Source organism: Emys orbicularis, chromosome 7 (genome assembly GCF_028017835.1).
Source record: "Emys orbicularis isolate rEmyOrb1 chromosome 7, rEmyOrb1.hap1, whole genome shotgun sequence".
Lineage (NCBI taxonomy): Eukaryota > Metazoa > Chordata > Testudines > Emydidae > Emys > Emys orbicularis.
Window position 1 is genome coordinate 49,890,850 of NC_088689.1, and position 24,606 is coordinate 49,915,455.

Consider the following 24,606-nt stretch of genomic DNA (forward strand, 5'->3'; position numbering starts at 1 on the left):
TTTATAGCTATTTCAATTAAAAAGTATCTGCACATTCTAGTCAACAGCAGTCAGACAACTTGGCATTGTAAATGCAAATGGGTAATTTTAATTACACCTATATTTGCTTTCTGTTTGTAAAATGCATGCTACCTTAAACGACGCCCATGTCCTATAGCTATATATTTCTAAGTGTTCTTTATGACAAGAAAACCCCTATTTCTAGGCAAAAGAAAGTTTCCAGTAGGAATATCACTAGCTCTTATTGCCCCCAAACAGAAAGGTGAACAGAAGCTACTTGCAGCACAGAAAGCCACGGAGAATAATTCTTTCATCCAACCTCTACAATCATTTACTCTGAAGGCTCCATTTGGCCTGATTTTTAGAAAGTATTGAACACTCAGAGCTCCCATTGACTACAGGGGAGGGAGCACATGCTTAATACCATTTGGGTCATAGGTTTCTTCCTATGTGTGTGATTGTGCCAAAACTGGAGATGTAAATGGCTAGCCTGAAATAATCCCACTATCTCAAACTCACACCAGAAGTTTGGGAACATTTAAAGGTGACAAACAAAAATAAATAAATTCAAGTGGACTACTTAATAATCAGAATACAGGATAGATTTAATTTAGATCTACTTATACTTTATTTAAGAACAAATTCTGCCACTCTTTAAATTGAATAGGTCCCTGCCATGCAGATAGTCCTATCAGTGTCCATGGAATTATTTGCATACTAGAATACTCTGTGTGCACATAGGTGGCAGAATCTGGTCCTTAATAAATTGCACCATCACTAATTTGCTTGAGATTTTACACTTGGGAATGAATAGGTCTATCCATGATTCTGGAATAAATATTTCCATCCATCCCATTCTAGCCCCATGGGGCCTTTTTTATCTCTCATCAATGCACACAATAGCACAATTAATTACACTTTGCTAAATTCCATGGTGATGAGTAGGGTGTGAATGGGTCAGAAAATGAGTGAAAGTGGGTGAAAGGGACAAAACACTCTAACAGTCTCCAATTTAGCATTCAGGATTACGAGTGTACTGTAGACGCTGAGGGTTTGGCAGAGGAAGAGGTGTAGTAGGCAGGGCCGGCTCCAGGCACCAGCTCAGCTTGGGGCGGCCAAGGGGAAGGGGCAGCACGTAGGGCTCTTCGGCGGCTGGTCCCTCGGTCCCTCTAGGAGGGAAGGACCGGCTGCCGAATTGCCGCCGAAGAAGAAAGCGGCACGGTGGAGCTGCCGCCGATCGCGATCACGGCTTTCCCCCCTCCCCCGCTGCTTGAGGCGGCCAAAACCCTGGAGCCGGCCCTGGTAGTAGGAAATGCAGCTAAAGCAGCATCCCCCACTACATACAAAATTTAATTTATACCCAAACCATCCTCATCTGTCCCAGAGCAAGACAGTTCTTCAGTTCTGCTATAAGAAAGTATAAGTCTCACTGATTTCAAAAAGCGTGGATCAGGCCCACTGGCTTCAATGGGAGTTATTCTAGATTATGCCAGAGCTAAATAAAATATCAGAATATCAAACTAGTGTAAAAATTATATTCATTTTGCACATCCAGTTCCTAACTACCCTACTTTTGTGCTTACACATCTTTTGTGATCAGCACACACTACCATTTAAATTTCAGTTGAATAATCCCAATGAGCCTGTTCTCCTGGAAATGAGGAATGCCCCCATCATTTGAAGACATCTATTAATGAAAAAGAACAAGAGGTTTGAGAGAGGGATGTACTGCCACTAATTTATATTGAACAGTGATACGCCTCATATTTCCCCTCAGACCCTCATTCCCTTTGCCCCTTTCCATTACTGATGATAATCTCACTATTTTACCTGTCACCCAGGCTCACACTCTTGGGTGTCCTAGTCAACGCCTTCCCTCCGCTCCACACATTCAGAATTTCCCCAAATCCTGCCAGTGTACCTTGTTTAACATGCCTAAATCCATCCTTTCCTCTCTCATTCTGGCACTAAAACCCAGATTTATGTCTTGCTTATCATACTGCAAACTCCTCCACACTGGCCTTCCCTGCTTCTATCCTCATTCCCTGCAAGTATATCCAAAACATTGCTGTGAAAATTATCTGCCTCCCTGAGCATTCTGAACATGTCACTCTCATATTCAAATCCCTTCACTGCCTTCTCTTGTGTTCTGGATCAGGTTCAAGTTTTCAGTCCTTACCTTCAGCGCATTTTACAACTTGGTGCAATTACTCATAGCTCATAATTACTGTAGATGTATATCTATGGTAGCTATTTGTGCATATATATACAGGAACATACACACATCTGGGTGTATTTAATAAAGATGTTACATGTAGATTAATGAAAGGCAGCTAAATCATAAAAGCCAAATCAGACATTTCTATTATGAACATTAGATACTTGGTTTCACAAAATCTCCACCACACCCACCCCAGTATAGCGATGATATTAATTAATAGAACAATATGCTTTATTGTGTGGAAAGAAAGAGTGTTTAATACATTTTGGCTCAAATCAGTTTGAGTTTCTTGATTTTGTGTTTCTTGTCATTTCTCAACAGTACAGATACATCCCAGATTACTTCATAAACAAAGCAAAAATAATTTCCCCCAACCAACTGCAGCAGGAACTGCACAACTTAATCAGATCATTGTGTGCAAAGAAAATATTTCCAATGACGACATCTTCCTATGTCAATTGGTTTTTATTACAGATGTCATCTCTATGTGCGGTATTAATGCAGCTCTTTCTTCTCATTTCAAGATTTTAATCTAAGTTTGTTGCTCTAATATTTTATTAGTTCAAAATACATGCTCTAAAATCCATGGCCATCAAATTTTCCTGTGAGCTAAAAATAAACTGCTCTTGTCAGATATGGTTAGTTGATAAAAAGTGTCAGAGACTTTTCTGAATTACTTTGATAACTTCCTGTTTATGTGGTACTGACCCTTGTCTAATAAAGGTCTTTTACACTAGCAAAAAGGAGAAGATACTGCAACATACTATCCCTTAATGGCAATACTGATTACTTTTGAAAGCCTTTAATACATTTCCCATATTAGACATGAACAGATGTCAGAGATGTTGCCAAGTGAAATTTCTTTTATGCAATCTTGGCTTGTTGTACAATAATAGCCCTTTCTCAACATGGGAAAAAATTACAGACCCAACTAATTTCCTTGACAGGGAAGAGTTACATATGTTTTCCACTTGTAGTTTTTACGACAAGTTTACAATTTTGCCAAACCTGGAACTAATTGGGACCATTTCCAAAAATGGCCCAATAAACCCACAATGTGTACAGCTATTCTAAAATGCAGTAAATGATTGTTTGCTTTTACATTTTTTTCTAACAGGGGAAAGTTAGATTGCACAATTATTCCATTTAAGTTACTTAAACACTTACTGTTTCATATCCTCCCAGTTTTTGAGCAGCTTGAAACATAGTCCAAAGGTTAACTGTTAGAGGGACAATAAGTATTTAGATAAGCATTCCATTAACCAACTTATTTCAAAGAAATGTAAATTACACAATTATTTGAAAGAAAAATAGAAAAAATGTTCACAAACCCTGAAAAAGCTTTTGAGAAACAATTTACAAAAGGTATTTACATAATTTGAAGAGTAAATGTTACTCCTAACTATATATTTTAAAAAATTACATGTGAAGGAACACATTTAGGAGTGAAAATTACATTTAGACAGAGTTACGGAGTTTATTCTACTTTTCTAATAAGAAACACAGTATAATAGCTGCATTTTACAAGTTTCCATAACTCTGACAGTAAAAACTAGCACAAAGACTATATTTTTTAAAAACAGTTTGAGTTATCAGTAAGAGCTGCAGCCCACGTGATATAGAGCAACCATTCACTAAACAACGCTATCTTATATCTACTGCAGCTCAGATAAGGGCCTCCATAATCAATAAACCGTAGGGCCGTGTGAGAATGCACTAATGGAGGGAGAATGCACAGACATCGTATTTGTCCTAGCACATCAGCACACATGTACAATAGACAGCCATAATTTGGTTGCAAGTGCTGGCAAGCTCAAAGGTGGGAGACAAGATAGAATTACCACTATATTTATTACTTCAGAGTTGTGGTGGCCCTGCCTTGCCTCTTGTGCACTATCAAGCACTGGAAGGGCTACATGGTGGTGGAGGTGGTGGAAGTGGTGAGAGGGGACAGAGGAAACACCTTCAATACGGCCTAGCAAGAGCCACTCTTCTTTGCACTCCCTCCTGCATAATGCCTCCTTCCACATGACTGCCTCCCATCTGTCCCGAGCCGAGCAGGGCCATAATGTGATGTGTTAGTTCTTTCATTTATTTATGTGTTTTTAATTGATAGAAGGGTAACTGATGGTGATCCTGTATTAAAGACCTATACAGGATTTCAGCAACACATGGTGACTCCCAGTGGCATTCATACAAATATTTCAAGCCAGAGTCAGCAATAATGCAGCAGATCAAAGAGGACAGAATTTGTTCACCCACAGGGGAATTCTCTGTTGTAGTGTACATACTGGTTCTCCCCTCTAACCTATTTATATTGACAATATTTACACATATCATGTCAGACAAATATAGAGCCCAGTCCTGCAAACACTTACACACGTGAGTAAATTTACTCACAGGAGTACATTTACTCATGTGCTTAAGTGCTTGCAGGACTAGGCCCATCTACTGTAATGTATGTCAAGCAACCCTATACAGTTCAGCTAAATATTATTGTATGATCCTACCACAGACCTGGGTATTTTGGAAATAATGGCCTTTCTTATCATTTGAACTGACAGTATCTCCTGGTTTGGGGCGTGTGGGATAAAATGAAAATAAAAAAGCACTCTTCCACATAAAATGCTCAGAAAATCTCATTGAATCCTGTGCTATTTCAAAGCTATCGAGAGCTTTGCTTAGGCCTTGGTTTAATCTGAATCAATGCATAATGCAACAAAGCTGTTCATAGTACATTAATTTTACTTCTATTTCAAGCAGCCAAAACATTGTAATCACTCAGAGTTATATAAGTTTATAATGGCTGCTAGAGGTCTGTTGCAATCAGTGCCAATTGCTATTAGGTATGTAAATTGTTATGTAAAACATACAGGTTTGACATTCTTCATCAAAATAACACATGGTTTTAATCTTTGGAGATACGTTCGAGTAAATAATATTTCAAACCATGGATTTCTCCCTTTAAAGTAATTTAAGTACCATTCAATCTATATATACATAGATATACATACATACTGTATATATAATGTGTGTGTGTATATATACATACACACACATTTATATTTAGACACACACACACACACACACACACACACACATATCCCAGGTATAGCTTTTGTTGTAAACTCTGAAACAGCCCTACTTACTATGCAATATTTATGCAGAATTTAGTTACAACTGCATCTTCTCCACCTACAATTGCTTTACAAATTGTGTCACTAAAAACTGTACATGCCAAAGCAATTCTAAACATTGTATTCTGTATTAAACAGATACAGACTATTTTTATAGTCTATGAAGTCAGTAATTTATTGCCTATAAACAAATTTTGAGGCTTAAAAATATGATCCCTTTTGTGCCTTTCTTGAACCCCTTTAAATGTCTCCCTTTAATATCTGTCTTTTCATAAAGAACATCTGGGCACAATAAATGTACGTCACATTATTAACTCAGAAGAAAGGCATTACAGATACTGCAGATTTACAAAACAGAAAACTAGAGAGTTTTCAGTATGCCTATTTCTAGTCATAATCAGTGGATTTAAACCTATAAATATCCTGCAGCAACTGCCCCAGAAGGAAGAGATGCAAATCTAGAAGTAAGAGACAGTAAAATGTCTGGACTGGAAAATGTGTAAATATAAACACAGTCACAAAACCGAAAAGGTTTTAAAATAGTCTCAGTGTATGAATGTTTTCTACAAAGAAGCCAAACAGTTCTAAAACTTCAACAAAATTTGATAAAAATTATACTTACTCTGCTTAAAACCTAAATAGGGTATTCGTTCAATGGGTGTTTTCCTTTCTTTCATGTATTTATAAAGTGCCACAAGGAAAGCCTGCTCATCAGCTCTGCACTCTTCACCCACAGCAACCTTTGATTTATCTTCACTTGAGCCCTTTTTACAGTTGCTGTTGTTACTTTTGGATTTGGGCAAAGCTGACTTAGCCTCACATTTTACCTGGAAAACGAAAAGATGTCATATCAGATCTGGGTCATTGGCTGACCTTTAATTTGCCTTTAAAAGATGAACAAATGCTCCCGCACCCTTGCTTAACAAGTGTGTTCTTTAATATGAAGGCCAAACCACACAACTGAGTGAGGGTGGTAGGAGGAAACTATTTATAGAGCTATTGCCTTGCTCTGAATCTTAGTCACAACATTTTAAAATGGCCACATATTTAAAAAACTGTTGTAACCCAACAGCAATGTTCTTTCCAGATCTGTATTTTTATTACCATCCATCACTATTCCACAGAGAGCTGCCAGCCCTCACAGACAATCAAACAACAGCAAGATGAATAACCACCCTCCTTTAGAGCTTGATACTGTGCACTCCTGGGAGATAGTGAGCACCCTCAACTCTCACTGATTCCAGGGGGAGGTGCGGGTCTCAGTACTGCACAGGAATGCCTAGCACCTGACAGCATCATGCTCATAAAGGCCACAACTTTTTTTGTGGCCCATCAAAATATTAGGCCAAATCCTACAGGCCTTACCCAGTCAAAAGTCCCATTCCCAGCAATGGCAGGTCTATATGATTTTGGACCTAAGTCAACAGGGCTTAAGAATGTGCTCAAAATTAAATACTTTGTTTAATCAGGGGGCCATTTAATGTGAGCCATTTTCTCCCTTTTCCCATGTATACCATCAGCAGCCTCCAGACACACACAATTCCCAAAACTGTCCATTTTCCTGCTGATACAGCCAATGATATTAGTGTGCCAATAAGGGAGTAAACAATATGAAACCATGTTAATTCTCCAGTATTGGAAACAAGAAAAACAAGAGAAGAATTAGACTAATTCTGCAGTCCTTATGCAGATATGACATTGCAGCCGATAAATTAAATTTCAATCCACTAATAGTTTATGTCTCTAGATATTGAAGAGTACAATGAACATTAAAAACTATTTTTGGAAGTTAGCCAACCGGGGTTATTTTATAATGTGTGATCAATACTTTTCCAGTGAATACTGGTAATAAAAAATACTCTGCTAGAGGGGGTGATGATGGTTACATGATTTATTTTGGAAACTAACTGTTCCTTCTACACATGTACACATTACAAGAGACTTTCCGATGTTTCCATAACCCGGGTGGAACTCTTCCTTGTGTCTTCAGAAACGGATAAGGGATATTATAAACAAATTATTTCATTTCAGTGCCTGAAGGGAACAGCATGGACTAGTAGCACAAACATTGGACTGAGAGTCAGGAACCCTTGGATTTTAATGATTGACTGGCACTGATTCACTCTGTTGCTGTGAGTTGCCAGGGTTAAGTTATTTAATCTTACTGTGACTCAGTTTCCCCTCCTGTAAAATGGGAAATTTACACACACATCTGTGTTTTCGGAATAAGTACTTTGAAGCTGAAGAGTGTTAGGCAAGTGCCATGTAGAAATAGAAAATAAACCAGAGAAGAGTCAAATTATCAAACGTTTTAGTTATGTCAAATGAAGTTATCCTACAAACACTTCTGCATTTTTCTACCATTTTTAAAAAAGCACAGGCAGGTCTCTTTTCCAAAGCATTAAAACAATGATTGAGGGCAGGATGCTTTCTTCTTCTTATGTGGGCTGAGGATGGCTGAACTGGGAGCATGAAGGAAGGAAAAGGTGGCAGTTTCCCAACATGGTCCCTGTCTTCTTGGAGAAACCTCTCTGTGCAAACTCAAGGGAATAGCCTTTTGGAGCCTTACGTCTCCACAACAAAGAATCATTGGGATTAGAAAATGGGGTTTCCCTTAGAAGATTTTTTTATTTATTTAATCCATCCATCCAGGTGCTTTCCCTGTATCGCTAAATATTCTCTGGTCTGATGTTAGGAAATATTCTTCCTATGATGAAATATATTGTGTTTTGCCTTTTAGTCATATTTACTGTTATTGATGAGACTTCTCTAAAGATCAAAGCCCCATTGACAGCACAGTGAAACTAATGGAAGTCTTTTCATTAACTTCAATGGGCTTTAGATCAGGCCCTTTTTTTTTTTTTTTTTTGGAATGCTAATTCCCTGGTTTTTTTCTACTCTGGTTACCTGGAAAATTATTTAAAGGAACCCCCATACAAAGTTGATATTCTATTATCATTATCAATGCTATGCAGCAGGCTAAGTTAGATCTTCCAGTATAATAATTTCAATAATTTCTAGGGTTTTTTAATTGAGCCATAAATTTGTTGCAGGATAAAACTTGGAATAAACATTCTCAGACTGGGAGCATTTTTAATTTTCAAAACACACTTGCTAGAAAAAAGTCCATCGGCCCATTTTCAATATGTTTTATTTTAAAATAGGGTGATACAAGCAAGTACACATAAATTATAAGTCAGAAGAAGCCTTATTCAGACAAAAGCAAATTAATGGTGAGGGAAGTTATTCTCTAGTAGACAAGAGGGGATAAAGAAAATAGGATGAAAAAAAGAAATTGGAAGTGGGGAATCTTTATGTAATACACAGCTTCCTCCACCTCACTACACAGAGCAGGGAGGTCAAAGTGTCTGGAGAACTCAAAGGAGCCAAAAATGCCAAGGAAGGGCACATAAGCAGTCTCAGATTTGATGATCCCTTAAGAAAGGCTGCAGTGTTTCATTCTCAATGTTTCACTCTCAATGTTCCAGGCACAAGCCTAGTTTCTGGAACTTCACCTCCATGAGACAGACAATATGAATTAATGATCATTGAATAATTAGGATCCACAGAGCCAAATTCTGTTCTTGATTAAACTGGTATAAATCCAGCATAACTCCACTAAAGTCACTGGAGTTACTCCATGTTTACACTGTCATAACCAAGATCAGAAACTGACCCAAAATTCTTATCCCTCTAAACCAATGGTTTTCAACCTGTGACCCACCGACCCCTGGGGCTCCCCAGACCATGTCTAAGATTTCCAAAGGGGTCCATATACCTCCATCCAAAATTTTTAGGGGTCCGCAAATGAAAAAAGGTTGAAAACCAGTATTCTAAACACAATCTTGGATCCAGTTTAGTGTTTGCAAAGTGTTGGCTACTTTTTTTTAACTTCCCAGAAGGCATAAAGAGATGGACAACGACAACAAACAGGGGGGAAAAAACCCAACTTGGCCACATTCTCTGCAGCATTCTTCTCGGTGGGCCTTACTGATTCTGTTATAAAACCAAAGTTATACATTTCTTCTGTAGGAGTTTAACTTCTTTTCATTATAGCCACCCTGGACAGTCTCCCCATATCTCTTTCTAAAAAATCTGAGACATTTCCTCATACCACATTTATACCAGGTGAGTGAAGGTGGAATCCCCACACACATACTTTGATGTATCCCCTTCACTATATTTGAGACCAGACTCCACCTGGATCCAGTAAACTATCAGTTACTTTCCAGATCCCTGGGAAAGTTATCCCAACCCAGTTGAACCAGCTAACAGAAGTTCATTTGCATGATTGATAATGGTTGGCCCTGGGAAAATCATTTAGCTTTTGAGTGTGCTCAGAGAACTCTAAACTCCTTCCCTGATCATTCAATTTTATAGTGAAGACTGGGATTTTCAGAGACTTTCAATTGGAATTGGGTGCCCAATTCCCATAGGCCTCTTTGAAAAATCCCAACCCAAAATAAAGCTTAATTCCCCTGTGGCAAAAATGACAGTCCACTGCCAACAGGACGAGGCTGAGAATAGAGAAAGTGGGTATAAGGAATGGGGAGGTGTTTCTATGACAACTCTGGAAATGTCTATCCATGACTTTATTATATGCTCTAGCACTGGATGTATCTCACTCATGGCAAGGAGATCTTCCAATTATTGACAATGGGGACCACGCTCATGGATAAAACCTTACACTCATTTTGTTCTGACAGAGTCCACATACGCACCTCACAGTTCCCTAAAGAACCAGATTAAAGTATTTTAATTAGATAACGTTGGAGATCTAAGAATAACTCTTCAGGTCTGATAGTGTGCCAGACCACCTGTGACTTTAGGAAGAGCATATGCTGATAACATAAACGTATTTCCCAGCCCTTGCCACACAAAAGAAGTGAGAAACTGATTTCAGTATTTGCACTAGGGGATGTTGTAATGAGTACATTCATTTAGGGAACAGTTTCCATGTTTAACAAATTAACCCTTCCACCTCTTGGAACTGGCAGATCAGACCATTTTAACAAATCTTATAACCCATTTTTATAGACGTTGAATGGGAACTTCTATGGCAGCACAACGCCAAGAAAACAGGCTGGTTTAGTTTCAGATGTGGTTAGGTTCGCACTATACCCCAAAATTGTGGAAATCTGTCCAGTAAGGATGACATATGAAATATTAAAGCCTCGGGATTCTTGGGAAAGTTTAGGCCACTGTTCATAAAAGAGAGAGTTTGAGATATTTCTTCCCACCTGGGATGAAATCCTGGCTCCATTGAAGTTATACGGGAAAACTTCAGCGAGGGCAGGATTTTACCCCTTGTATCTTTCAATCCAAGGATACTCCTAGTTGGTGTAAGGTGGACAAAAAGGGCAGCACAAAGATCAAATGCAAGAGCAGGCACATTGCCTGGTGGAGGTGTGGGTTTCCCAGTACAGAACTCTCAAACCCTGGACTGTTGATATAGTGCTGTAATTCAGTTTTTAAAAGGCTGCCTGAACTGGAATTTATTCAGAACTGAAACCAAATCAAATGCCTTTGTGTGTCAAGTAATAGAAAAAGTCCACACTCTTGTTTGCTCATAGTTAAGATAAACAAGCTTAATGAAAACTAGAGCTGTAATGGCTTTGAAAGCTTTTTAATCACTCAGTGACAGCTAAGAACATGAAGTTTAGCAAGTGGTTATTACTATGTGGTCTGAGCTGGTCTTGTACATAATCCTGACAGGATCAAAACCTCAGTGTTCAAAATCCCAGCACTTTTCCCATTTACCTCACCTGTGGGGCTCCAGATACGAGAGAGCTGACAGGCCACTACCTCCCTCAGCAAAAGCCGTCTTCCCTAGGAAAATGTCCATTTGCTAATAACAGCAGTCAACAGTGGGATGCCCTGCATCAATGTAGAAAATAGTGTAACTACTAGTTACAGGTAAGTGTAGGTGAGACAAAACCATTTCCAACACCATTACCAAAAACAATATTGTGACTGACACAAAGTGGTTTTGTCCCATCCACACTAGCAGTTAAACCATTTTCAACACTGGTTTAGGTGGACCCGTTGACAGCTATAGTTAGATATGGGCACATTTCCTAGGACAGAAGGGGGGGAAATCTTCAGGGGAACCCAACCTGGATCCAAATGTGACATCTGTGTTACCCAAGCATCCGACAGTAATGGTGAGAAACTGGGATGGTTTCAACCGTCTCCACAAAGAAGACACAAAATGCTAGGCAAAGACTCAAACAGCTTAAAATTCAATAAGCTTGTGTTTGAGTCACTCTGATTTGCTGGGCACGCATCCAGTGTTGAATAAAATATACACTCAGTCCTACAACACATATTCATGTGAAGAGTCCCAGTGAAGTCAATGGGACTACAGGCACGTATAAGATTTTCATCATCAGGGCCTATATCATTAACACTGTTATTTTTATAATGAAATACAATTGGACAGGATAATGAATATTACTAATGTCTGCACAGTGACGAGCACAGTGTGGCTAGATAAACAGGTAGATATTTCTTCTTATATGAAATATTCTTACGTTTGATGAGTAAAAGCGTCCACATTGATAGAATAGTGATAATCAGATAAGGTGGGTTTTAGAAAATTACCTACATACACATTGTATACAGTATAGACCATAATTACTTGTATGGTGCTACCTTCTGTTGTGCTTAGAAAATGCAGTCCATGATGTGCTTTGCAGTACAGTGCTGTAAACCGCAAAGCATGGGGAATTTAGCCAAATTGGAATATTTGCATTGCAGGCTTTGCAAATTTGTATATATCTAAAGCTACAAAGTTCTGACAAAGTCCTAGAATATTTTTAAGGGTCCTGAAAGTCAAAACATCAGGATCCAGTTCCTTTTAATTGATGTCTGGGCATAACAGGGCACACAAAGGAGAGTAATGCTGATTTAAGGACAGAGTTTCATCATTAACTTTGGATTTCTTTGCTGTCATCAATTTACGACATGATTTTAACATAACTGAAAGCTGGGGAGTAGGTTTTACCCTCCTATGGGTAACAGAGAATACAACACTTTCACTTGACCTCTTTAACCCCGTAATCTCCCCAGGACATGAAGCATGTAAAACAAAAAAGAATTTGGATGGCTCTGTAGAGGTTCACTGTATTTCCCAAAGAGAGATTCACAACAATGGGAATTCCTTTCAGATGCACATCCATAGAATTTGCTGAAATGTAAAATTCAAGGAGTTGGCATGGAAATTAAATCTACGCACAACTACTTGGTCAATATTTAGAGTATCATAGTGACAGAATTCGTGCTGCAATAGGTACGAGCCTATTGGTATGTCCCTCTCTAACTTTCTGTCTTTGCATCTTACAACTTGGCCCTGACAATTTGCTCTCAAATTTAACTTGCCATAAATGTCTTGAAGGAGCCTTTAGTGCAAATTATTTTTTTTAAGAGAAAACCAAACTCATATTTAAACCACACAAACACACACACACCGAACAAAATACAAAGTAAATTAATCTACAGAAAATTAGTTTTAAAATAATGTTAGCAGATGGACTGAAACCCACAAAAGCCTAAGAGTTAAGCCTAAAATTACAGACTGACAGTACAACCTTCACTCACGATGTGTAGCTAGGTACCACAGCCAATATAGTTCACTATGTAAGAACATATACTATTCAAAGACCCCTGAATGTCTAGGCACAACAGCATGTGTTAAAGATCCAGTCCAGACTTTTTGCTTTCATTCTGAATTTCCTTCTTTGCCTTCCTTTTAAATCAGAACCTTAACATTCCTCCTCTAATGTACTTTTTTTGCTTCTTGGAAATCATTATTTAGAGACAGCTCTCATTTCAGACTCTGTTTATCTTCAAATGTATATTTAGAATTACACTGTAATGGTGAGAATGGCCCTACTGGTTTATTTTTAATATGAAGATACTGTCACAAACTATTTTGTGTGTCACAGAATGTGAAAACTAGCACTAGATGCCATAAAAGCTTAATTACTGCCCTTTTCCCAGCCAGCCCATAGCCTTAGATTTTGAATAATTAGGTTCTGGGTGATTATTGCTGTTAGTAACTTCTAAAGTGGAGGAAGTCTAAAGTAAAAAATACAACTTCTTGAAAAGAATCTGCACTTATTTATATGAAAAAATTATACTCGAAATTTGAAACAGTCTATTAGACAACAAAGAGGACTGTATCTTAAAAAAAAGTGTAGTTAAGAGAATACTGCTAAAAGATTTACCTTGGCAACAGCTTTGCTTTCAGAATTATTGTTGGAATCTTTAACACCATTTAATGAATCTCTTCTCTGTGGGCATGGCTTCTTTTTGCGTGGTCTGCCTTTAAGATTTGGCGCTGAAAATTAATTGAGAACAATTTGAGCATATTCTCTTATACAGGATTTTTAACAGCTGAAAGCATAATAAATCATTCCAATAAAATCAGTCACAGATATGTACACATCTATCTATAAAAAAGCTCATTATGAGGTTCTCATCCTCTATGGGTTACATCTTGATATACTGTACTATACATTTCTCTATCATATCTCTCAAGGTGCATATGTTATATTTTAACATATCTAATTAATATAAAGTCAAGCATTTGGCGCCAAAGAACACTTCCAGAAAGTGCAAGTATTTCTGCATGGTATCAGAAGACCAAAATAGAACATTGATACAGAACTTTGCATTAATCAGCATGATGAATCTATTTTATCCAAAGTGTAAGTACTAAGTGGTGTTTTAAATATTTGAAAATATCGGTCATTCAGAAGAGTTTTGAAATCTTAAAATTCCCAACAAATATAATGAGTTTTAATACAATATGTTATTCCTATCAAAGTTCTTTCGTTAAGAAAAAACCCCAAACTATTTCTAGAAGTACAAAAGTATTAACATAATTGTTTGATGGTTTCATAAAACATAATTGTTAGATACAATACATCTAAATTAAAATGAATGACTTCCAGTTTTATCCAATACTTAAGATGTTTTGGTAAGATAGCTATGAAATACCATACTGAATAAAGCCTGGCCATTCTGAGCTATATTTAGAAAACTAGTATATAGGTCATACAAGAGAAAAAAATATCAAACTTCTCTTTCAATTGTTATAGCACAAGACCACTTATAACCCACATACAGAAATAAAAGGCAAAGCAGATGCTTTGTTCAATATTAAAAACGTCCTGCATATGCTTTCAAATTTAAATCAGTCTAAGTCACTAGACAACTCCAGCAACATTAAAAATGATAAACAATCATTAACTAATGACTATACTGGAGAAGATAATTTGCTTTAAACCTTTAATTTCTAGGTAACCATTGTTTTCATTACTTCAAGGGATGATTATAACAATGTCAGAAATCTAAACACCACAAACCTCTTGAGTGTCTTCTAATTGTTTCTAATCTTACATTTGTTATACATAGTAAGCCAGTGATTTCAGGACATTTTACATTTTAATCAGTTTGCAAACACAATAAAGGGTGCTACTTTGATTTTATACTTTGAACAACAGTGTCATTTTTGGTCTGTTTAGGGGAAAAAAAAAAAAAAAAAAGATAGCAGTCCTAGGTTTAAAACGAGAAGTCCAAGAAACATCCTTTTTTTGTTTCAGTGCTGACACACTGTAAAACATCCTCTGAAGCACATTCTGCTTATTGAAAAGTACTAGAGAAAGCAATGCTGAAATTGTCCTCCGAGGCTAACATGCAAAATCAAACAAAAAGATAAAGAAATTATTACCCATTCCAGTCGACAAACATCTGTCAGATTTATATCTGTACTCATAAATGCTACAGCATGTGACTGCACACTACATCCCTGGAAGTCTCGACTTGGTGTGGATGTCAGTCTTACACAAAATGAGCTCTAAGAGTATTTGCTCTGTGCTTACAAATCCCCTCCCCCAGCTACTCCATTACTCATATAAACACAGATGAGTGACTAGCACAGAGTGTGGGATGAACTCGCTGGACTTCAGCTTTTGCTGCCAGGCTGCCAGTTAGTGCCTTACTATCCCACCTTATTTATAACTGTAGCTTGTGTTTTCATCTTAATTGTTTTGCTGATCCTGACTTCTTGTATACTGTTGGGACATCATATTGAGTTCTACAAATCCTAAGCTACACATAGTCTTGAGCCAAGGTGTTAATATCTTGTTTAAAAGACACTGTGTAAAAAAAAAAAAGTTTCCTCAAATTATAACAACTTGGCACAAGTACTAAAATGTTAATGACAACTGTAGAATTAATGGACCAAATTAATCCCTGGCACAATTCTATTGAAGTAATTAGAATTACAGGGATGAATTTTAGCCCAATATAGTTTTATTTGAACCACTTTTTATTTATTTATTTATTTATTTAGAAAGAAACAAGCAGGACTAGTTCAGGGCTTGATGTCTTTCAAACACATTTTTTATCCTGAGTTTTGGCGTTGTACTTTGTTTCATACTAAAAGCACTCCTAATGTTTTGTTAAAAGCTTTAAAAACAAAAAAAAATGCATTTGTTACTAAAACTCCAGGTATACTGAGCTTGCATATAAATACAGTTTGAATTGGAAGATTAAATGGCAGGAATTAAACAAAACTGTTATAAAATCAGTTTTTTTGCATTGTTTCAGTTGCTACGGAGTCGCAGCAGAAAAATGGCTCTTTCTAGAATGCTCTAGAACTACCTCACATATGACATACTAGCATTTTACATCTAATTCAAATACACAAGTAACGGAAAAGCGTCAATATAAATTAATACTGACAATAGACTTTCATTCTGATGGCTTAGGAGAAGGCATTTGCCTCTAAGATCCACTCCATAAAAGAAAATATTTGAAATATTTCCATTCACACTTGAAACATATACATTAACATTTGCTCCCAAATCCATTACAGATAAAGATATTGTTCTAACACTGTTTAAATTTCAAATATATCCATTTTGTGCTCTTGAGCAGTGATAATTGACTGAAGCTGAGCGAATAATTCATAACAAATCATGTATTTGACTAATTTAGCCTCCTTTTCGGCTTGTGGCATGTTCATGAGCAAACTGCTATTTCCTTGAAGTTGTTTATTCATAGTTATTTCTACTGCAGATTTTAAAAATACTCTGCAGTTTGATTATGAACAGTTTTCTGAGAGAATTGGATATTCAAGATGTGTTGGCTGGTTGTGACTGATCAGATAATTCACACAATTTTTTTTCCTGATCCCTGACTGGATGAGAAATTTTGGCATGAATACTCACGTATATATATGAATGGAAAATTTGGTTTCTGGGAATACTCGCGCACATGGTTTTGAAATTTACTTTCTGCAAATATTTATGCCAGTGAGATCTGATAACTTGAGTGGTCACAGGAAGTCAACACGAGCAAAACAAATGAAAGTGAAACTTTGAACAAATAGTTAAAGAAAACTGATGGCACTTATTTGTGACCATTCTAATCAATGTGACCTGCCTTCTGTCCAAAAATGAATCTGGGAGGCTTGAAATACTATCAGTTTAAATAAAGCCCATTTTTGCTGTAAACTTTACAACATATTCCTCTTTATCTACCTGGCTGTGTGTTATTCTCTCCTCCTTTAGCTAAGGGAAGGGAGCAAACCCAGACACTGAAATGCCACCCGAACCCTTGGCAGAGTGCAGCGCACACGCATTAGTATGCTGTAATATATCTGAAGGGCTGAAAGGTGCTTGGAACGTCTCAGGAAGTGCACACCACAATGAACCCTGAACACACAGCCCAAATCCAAGGGCTTCAGTTTCAGCTCCGAACGTCACTGTACTAAGTTGTGAGATTTTCAAATTGGGATCTAGGCAGATTCTTTCTTAAAGCTAGGGTGACCGGATAGCAAGTGTGAAAAATCGGGACGGGGGTGGGGGGTTATAGGTGCCTATATAAGACAAAGCCCCAAATATCAGGACTGTCCCTATAAAATTGGGACATCTGGTCACCCTACTTAAAGCCCTTAGCTTCTGCACACTTGGAATCCAATTCAAACTTCAGTTACAAATAAAATGTATTCCATCAGGTCATTCTCATCCCCATCAACAATTCCATACCATTGGAGATCTCTGCTACACAGGGTCAGGCATTAGGAAAATAGATGTGCTGAAGTTCAGGATGCATGTGCATTGACAGTGCTGTGTGGTAAAACTTGCATAGCACCTGCTCACAATATGAAAGGTTCAAACCTGCTTGTCTAGGCCTTGATTCAGCAAGGTACTTAAGCATATGCCTTTCTTTTATGCATGTGAGTACCCCCACTGAAGTCAATGAGATTACTCATGTGCTTAAAAGTGGACCCTGGTCTTCAAGATTAAAGTTTATTTCAAGTTTAGTAGTTCATCAAGAGGATTAAATTCACTTACAGAATGTGTATATATAAAAAGAAGTTACCTTCACAGTTACAATTGTGACTCAGACAGGAATCTAAAACAGAGCAGGGAAAGACTGCACTGGAGAATGCTACTTCAACTGCCAAGGTCTGCCAGATATTTCAGGTATGTCCAGGTAAAACACACCCAACTGTGCTGCAAACTGTAGCAGGCATGAGCTAACATTCCATAGATTTCACTGGTGTGCTAATGGGCAATGGCCACACAGATGAAGTAAAGTACCCATGGCAAAAGTTTTAACACCTTAGATCTATTACTTTCACATGCATTTAATAATTTTGCTGGCCACTTTTGCTAAATTAACAGAGAGAAAGGGGGCCTAATTCATCACTCTGTTATGCCATTTTGCAGCAGTGTGATTTCATTAACTGAGTGGATAACCAGACCATTGTTTCTTAAAATCTGATTTTCTCCCTCACAACCCATCTGCTCTTCCTACTTGGTCATGCAATGAAGTCATAACACTGGCCAGAAGTCTGATGCCATGGACACAGGATTATGACTACACTGCAGAATCAAGCAAGAGGTGCAGATGAAGAAAGGTCTAATTCAAACACAAATATTTGTAATAGTAAAACAATAAAAGGGAAGTATAACAAATTACTGACAAAGTAAATGGTATATGTATAGTATGAATGATCTTGTTTTTCAGTTCACTACTTCCTGGTAGTAAAGTCCTGTATTCCTGATTAGATGAAAAAGCATGAAATGGAAATAGCATGAATGTCAACAGTTACACAAGCCATGATGACAACCATCCCTTGACAACTCTCCCCATACAGGAAAACAGCTTATTGCCACTTTAGCTGTAAATTCTCAGGAGAAATTATTTATAGGGATCTGCTCAGAGATGGGAACACTTTTTTCCTGTGTGTGAGGCGGGATGAGATTTGGCAGCACAGTAAAAATCATACACACAGATTGCGAGAGAGTATTTCACGCAGTTTGATATCAGAGGTCAGTGCCTATGGGAAGATCATGGATACTTAACTCACGTGATCAAAAATTTTGCCACATGGCAGGAAACAAAAAGACAGCAAGTCATTCACTGACTCTGGGGTGGGGAAGCAGAGAATGTGGACTACTTCTCTCCTTGCCATTGAGTGGAGAGGGAATGCACTCCAGGGGACATTCATCTCCACTTATCACTTTCTCCTTCCTTTGGAGTTAATGTTAGGAAGGGAGATGGTTTTCATTCCCACCAGAGTCTCTACTGGGGTCCTGCCAGTAGAGGCTCCTGACGAGAAGCTCTCTATAGTCACATCCCCCATCTTCCGGAGCCATACCCATCCACTTTTTGTGCTGCACTGGCAAACTCCTTCCATAATGACAATCAAACAAAAGAAACATCGCACAATTCAGCTCTTGGTAAGTTTATCGGTGCAAAAGGAAACGTTATGTTCATAAATTTCTGACACTTTTTTCCTCTGTTCAAAATGCACACAAAACCACGTTTTAAAAAGAAAATTAGGAGTTAGTCCTTATCACGACTAACTAGCTCTTGGTATCTTGAAAATAAGATTTAAACGTTCTGTCCTTCTAGCTAGCCCACCTCCTTCCAGACTTTGGCTGAACATTATATAGCTTTAGAAAATAAATCACAACAAATGCCACAAGAGTTTTTATTACATAGACAGACTACAATTGCCCCATATTATATGTGGCACAACAAAAGAGGGCCAAATTATCTGATGGTGTAAACTGGCGTAGCTTCATTGACTTCACCTAAAAATTTGGCCCAGCGGTCTGTTAGGCCCAAAGCTGACTTTTAATAGAACTGCCACAGACTGTCATGATACACATCAAAGCTCCAAAGTTCCTGTTACCGTGAGTGAAATATATGTGGCCCTGTGCTCTGCCTCCTTCCACATCCTTATGAGGGTGCAGTGCATAGGGGAGCAAAATGGTAGAAAAAAATGTATGTTGGAGCCTCCAAATGAAGGACAGTGCTACAGGCTGCTCCCTCCACATGGTCACCTCTCTCCCTCCCACTATTCAGAAAAAGGAGACCTGGTAAGGGTGTAAGAGAAGCCACACTTAGCAGCATGTTCTCAGGAGAACCATAGAAAAAGGGGGGCATCAAGTTAAGGCTGATCAAAGCAGCATGATCATTCCTGTGTGCCCTGAGACCTTTACTCCCCCCTGCCCAGAAGGCCACAGATTGGGCCAACACCCGATGACAACACACTTCCTGGCCCTGCTGTACTGTAATAGCTGATGGAGACTGCAGAGGGAAAGTCCCTTTGCATGTCTGGCCAGGAAACTGCAGGGTCAGAGGCGGAGCCACAGATCCCCTACCTCCATTGGCCCAACCCACTGTAACACTGCAAGTTCATCAGACTAAAAGAAGAAAGCATCAGGTTCATACCTCACAGAGCCATGAGCTTCATTGTGTTAATTTGTTCCTCCCCATGCGTGTTTGCACATAAGGGAAAGTACCGGCCATGGATTTTAAGAATTATTAAATAGCATATTTGAACTTTGGAACTATTATAATGTATTCAGTAAATGCTATGCACCAAAGGACTGTTTCTCTCTATATACTGAGGAAACAGAGCTATGATACGATTATGTACTACATTTATGTCCTGTTAAAATTCTGAGCCTTATACAAACCAGACTAGTACACACCTAAGCTCTCAATCTTTCATTTCCTCACAGCACATCCCGAAGATACTGGAGAGATCGCATGGCACCGTGTGGGTACAGCCGCGCTAGAGTGTAGGTACAGACAAAGGGATGGCAGCATGCCAGCCTTGGTGTTGGCCTGACTGGGTTTTGTAGGATAGTGTTACAGTTTAAAATATTTTTGGACATTGATTATAATCACAAGTCCAACTAGTTGAATCCTCGTGATAATACTGTTCTCTGGATTCATGTATTTTGACTGACATAAAAGACGTGTTGTTATAGGGAGGGTGAGAAAAAGCGGCTTTTGCTCAGTTGAGATCCAGCAACACTGGCATTGTGTCAAAATTGGTGCTGCAGCCAAGAGTCTTTAATGAGAGTGGAATGTATTACCTCATTTGTCATACCTGGATCACTTACGCATGCTAAGTCCAAAATAACCTTGGACTTTGCTGGCTGCTCAACAAACCATGTAAGTAAACAGTCCTGTAGTAATGCCTAAAACATGTACCCTTTCTTGATCACTCTACATTACTTATTCTAGCGAATGTCTAAGCAATTGTAATGCCCATGATCAAAGTCCCAGACTTTTTCAGGGCTCTCTGATCTGCATAACTATTTCCTGATATGACTTCTCATCCTGGCCTCTAGGTCTTAACTGTTTCTCAGAAACAATTAAAAAGAACAAAAAGCCTATCACCATTTCCTTAAAAGAGGAGTGTGCTGGGGTAGCTGTTCTGCATTTCTGCTTCTAACTTGTAGTGCCATACTGCTTCCTGCGGCTTGCGGAATTTATTTCCTTGTTATTGTTTTGTGGAAGGATTGGGATGGAGGAGAAGCAACAGTACTTTTGCCTACAGCAAAGATGATTAGCCATACCAATATAGAAACCAAGTAACTTTGTAATAATATTGAGGGCCACAGTCAAATAAGGGGAGGAGGAAGATTTGGACATCCGGCATGGGACTGAACGGGTGATTTAAAACTGAACCTTGCAAAGTTCTCAGATGCACTCAAGCCTTGAATCCCAGAAACCCCCAGGGCTGATCAAGCATGCCTGAAGGGGGCAGACAGTCACACACAGAGTAGCCTGGCAAAACCTAGCTCTTGGCTGAAGAATATTATTACATGTTGCACCTTTTAGAACATAATTACTAGAAAGCCAACCACCTTACTAAAGAAGGATCCCTACCATTCACCCTCATACAAGGGAGCTTCTAGCATCCTACAGTATCTGGAAGATAAGAATGAACATATTGCTGTATTTAGGTGAAGTCTCAAAAGCTAGCCTAGGATTAGATTATCTCCGATGCTATTTTGGACTCATAGCTGCCTCCTTGACTTCCTCCTCTTCTTGGCCTTCTCTTTTTATATCTCTCACCTCATCCCCAGTCACTGTTCCACATCCCAAGTTACAGGTTTTGCATTTAATTTTTGAAAAGTCCATGTATTAGCTCCTGCCTCCTGGAAGCAGCACCCACTGCACACAGATTGATAAAAGCACAGCTTTTGATGAGCTGAGCCCATGTCAGGAGGAGAGGGCGAGCAGTCAGCACACAGCACGGCGCTGTGTAGATGGGGGTGAAATGAAAGTGGACCACAACACAAGGCAAAGGCTCAAATGTCAGGCTAAGGTGGAAAATCAGACCCTAGTTTAGAAAAATCTCAATCATTTTAATTTGGGGAAACTTTTCTATAAACCAAGATACAGGGCCCCATCCTGCCCCCCCACCCCACCCGCCATGGAAATCAATGGCAAACTCCTACTGATTTCAGTGGGAGCCAGACTAGGCTCCTACCTTTTTCAATATAGAGATTAATATTAACCCTTCTAACACAACCTTCAGAACAATATTTCCCTTTATAACAGGATAACTGCTATTGCTATAAACACTAGTCAATATTTGTATCTGTACACACACACACACACACACACACACACACACACACACACACACACAGAGAGAGACTCAAGATAGACATATTCTGAGTCTCCAAAAGTTTTTAATACTAAAGTATTATTTTCATGTTTTTCTAATCCAAGGACTTGCTCATTCTTTTCTGTAATTTATATACACTGTGGACTTATAATGGAACATGTCAGAATAAATCTGAAAACTTTTGTGGACTCGATATCCTTGAGAGAGGCACTAAACATCTGAACAATTTTCTAACTCATAAGTATACAGAGTGTACTTGTGTAACCATTTCTAAAGGTTTTGTTTTGGAAATGAGATATTCTATTCTCAATGTGGAGAAAATCAATTTGCTGCCTCTCTAAAGAAAACATTCCTCATTTGGAAATAAGTGGAACAGACACTTTTTTGTGGGGATTAATATGGAGACATTTGACTTGTTTCAGATTGAATTTGGGTTTCCCTTTCCCCCTCCCCAGACTACGACTTAAAAAAAAGCAAAGACCACCATTGTGTGGATGACTATTTTAATTATTTTGTTAAAAATAGAAACACTGGATGTATTGCACATATCATACTACATAATTAAGGGCTTGATTTTGCAGAAGACTGAATGTTTTCAAATTCCACTGAACACAATACAAATTGAAGGCACTGAACCATGCAGGATCAGGCGCTTGGACTAATTTTCTTCTCTGCTATATGGCTAGAGTTCAAAACTTTTGCTATAAAGGCTTCTTGCTTACTTTTCGCTATGTTAGTATTTAAGAAAAGGGTGAGTTTTTGGAATATTCAAAACAAGAAGATGGACATTAAAGGTTAAGGCCCTGATTCAACAAAGCACTGAAGCACACACCTAACTAGCATGTAGGTAGTTCTACTGGACTTCACTGGAACTAGTCACCATGCTTAAAGTTAAGCACATGTTTAACAGCCTTGCTGAATTGAATCCTACATCCAGTCCAATAGGATTACATTTGTGAGGAAGGGGAGCAGGATTTAGCCCACAAAGAAGAAGCTATCAGACTTAATTATAAAGTAGGGCATGTCTGGACTGTGGTAGAGTATCTGACCCTTGTTCATTAAAGTTTTTCTTTCCCCCAATGTGAAACTGACTTTTAGCCTCCACACCCACAAACTTCAATGGACACTTCTGTACGTTGCCTCCAATTACAGTGGACTCTGAACTTGGTATCAGACAAAACTGTATGCAGATCACAGCACTTGCAAAAGAAAATCTGACTCTTTAGAATATTCTGTGTTAAAAACCAGGGCAAAAGGGTGAACAGGAACAACTGATTATGTAATAGCCAAGACAAAAGGACTGCAAACACAGCAGCGACAAGTGACAGTGCACTGCAAACCCATGTAAATCAACTAATCTCATCCAAACTGGGCAAAACACACAATGTACCAATAGCAACTAACTTCTCATTAGGAACCTTTACAAAATAAAAGACAAACAAGAACATACAGCACATGTTAAGGAGGTTTTCCTGGCAGCATTTCCTTCTATTCCTGACAAAAACTAGCATTCATTAAACTGCTCTCTAGCAGAGTCAGCACTACTCAATGAAGACATGACCTACATACCTTGATAATAAGATAGCTACATACCCAATCATTCCCACACAGATAGAAAGATTAGACAGATTGGATGAGCTGACAGACAGGTAAGAAATGGGCATTGTATAAGAACCTAAATAGATACATAGAGATTCACACAAGAGGAGTAAAAAGGAATGCTTCTAGGAACCTTGGTTTTGGGATTGATAGTGAGAGCTATAAAGCCATGAACACCTTACTGCTCGCATGTGGAAATGACAAATAAGTTATTTAAGCCCATTATTGCATTACCCATTTGTATCACATCACTGTGGCAAGTAAAACTGCTTTACTTTAAACATAAGAATGCTATGGGTTCAGTTTCTCCCTTTCCTTTTCTCAGCACCCTACCACTGCACTGGGATGTCATTATAATTTGCTAGAGACACTCACATTGGATGAGGACGCAAGCAGCGAGATTAGCAGGAACTATGGTGTGTACTCCGTTCTTGAGATCTACATGTAACTTCCATTAGAATGAATAGGGCGAAAGGAAATCAGGTGGAAAATGCACCCAGACAGCAAGGGTGGGATTTTCCAAAGCGCTCAGCCTTGGCCTAACCCTGCCCCTATTGAAGTCATTGGGTTACTGGTGAACATTCTACTCTAGGTGCACAGTATCTCCACTGTGCAACATTGTGATCAACTGAAAAATTATTATTGGGGCCACAATGATCACAATTTTTCTCTAGCTGCTTTACGAG

The 24,606-nt window shown here is 38.5% G+C and overlaps 1 protein-coding gene across 1 annotated transcript in view; it reads right to left on the reverse strand.

Moving 5' to 3' along the window:
* Nucleotides 1-24,606, reverse strand: part of ARID5B (AT-rich interaction domain 5B) — a 144,382-nt gene that overhangs the window by 26,429 nt on the left and 93,347 nt on the right. The window contains exons 5-7 of the mRNA XM_065408344.1: nt 13,587-13,699; nt 5,981-6,185; nt 3,389-3,441 (exon numbers count right to left, since the gene is read on the reverse strand). Coding sequence (XP_065264416.1) covers nt 3,389-3,441; nt 5,981-6,185; nt 13,587-13,699 — 371 coding nt within the window. The remainder of the gene's footprint in view (nt 1-3,388; nt 3,442-5,980; nt 6,186-13,586; nt 13,700-24,606) is intronic.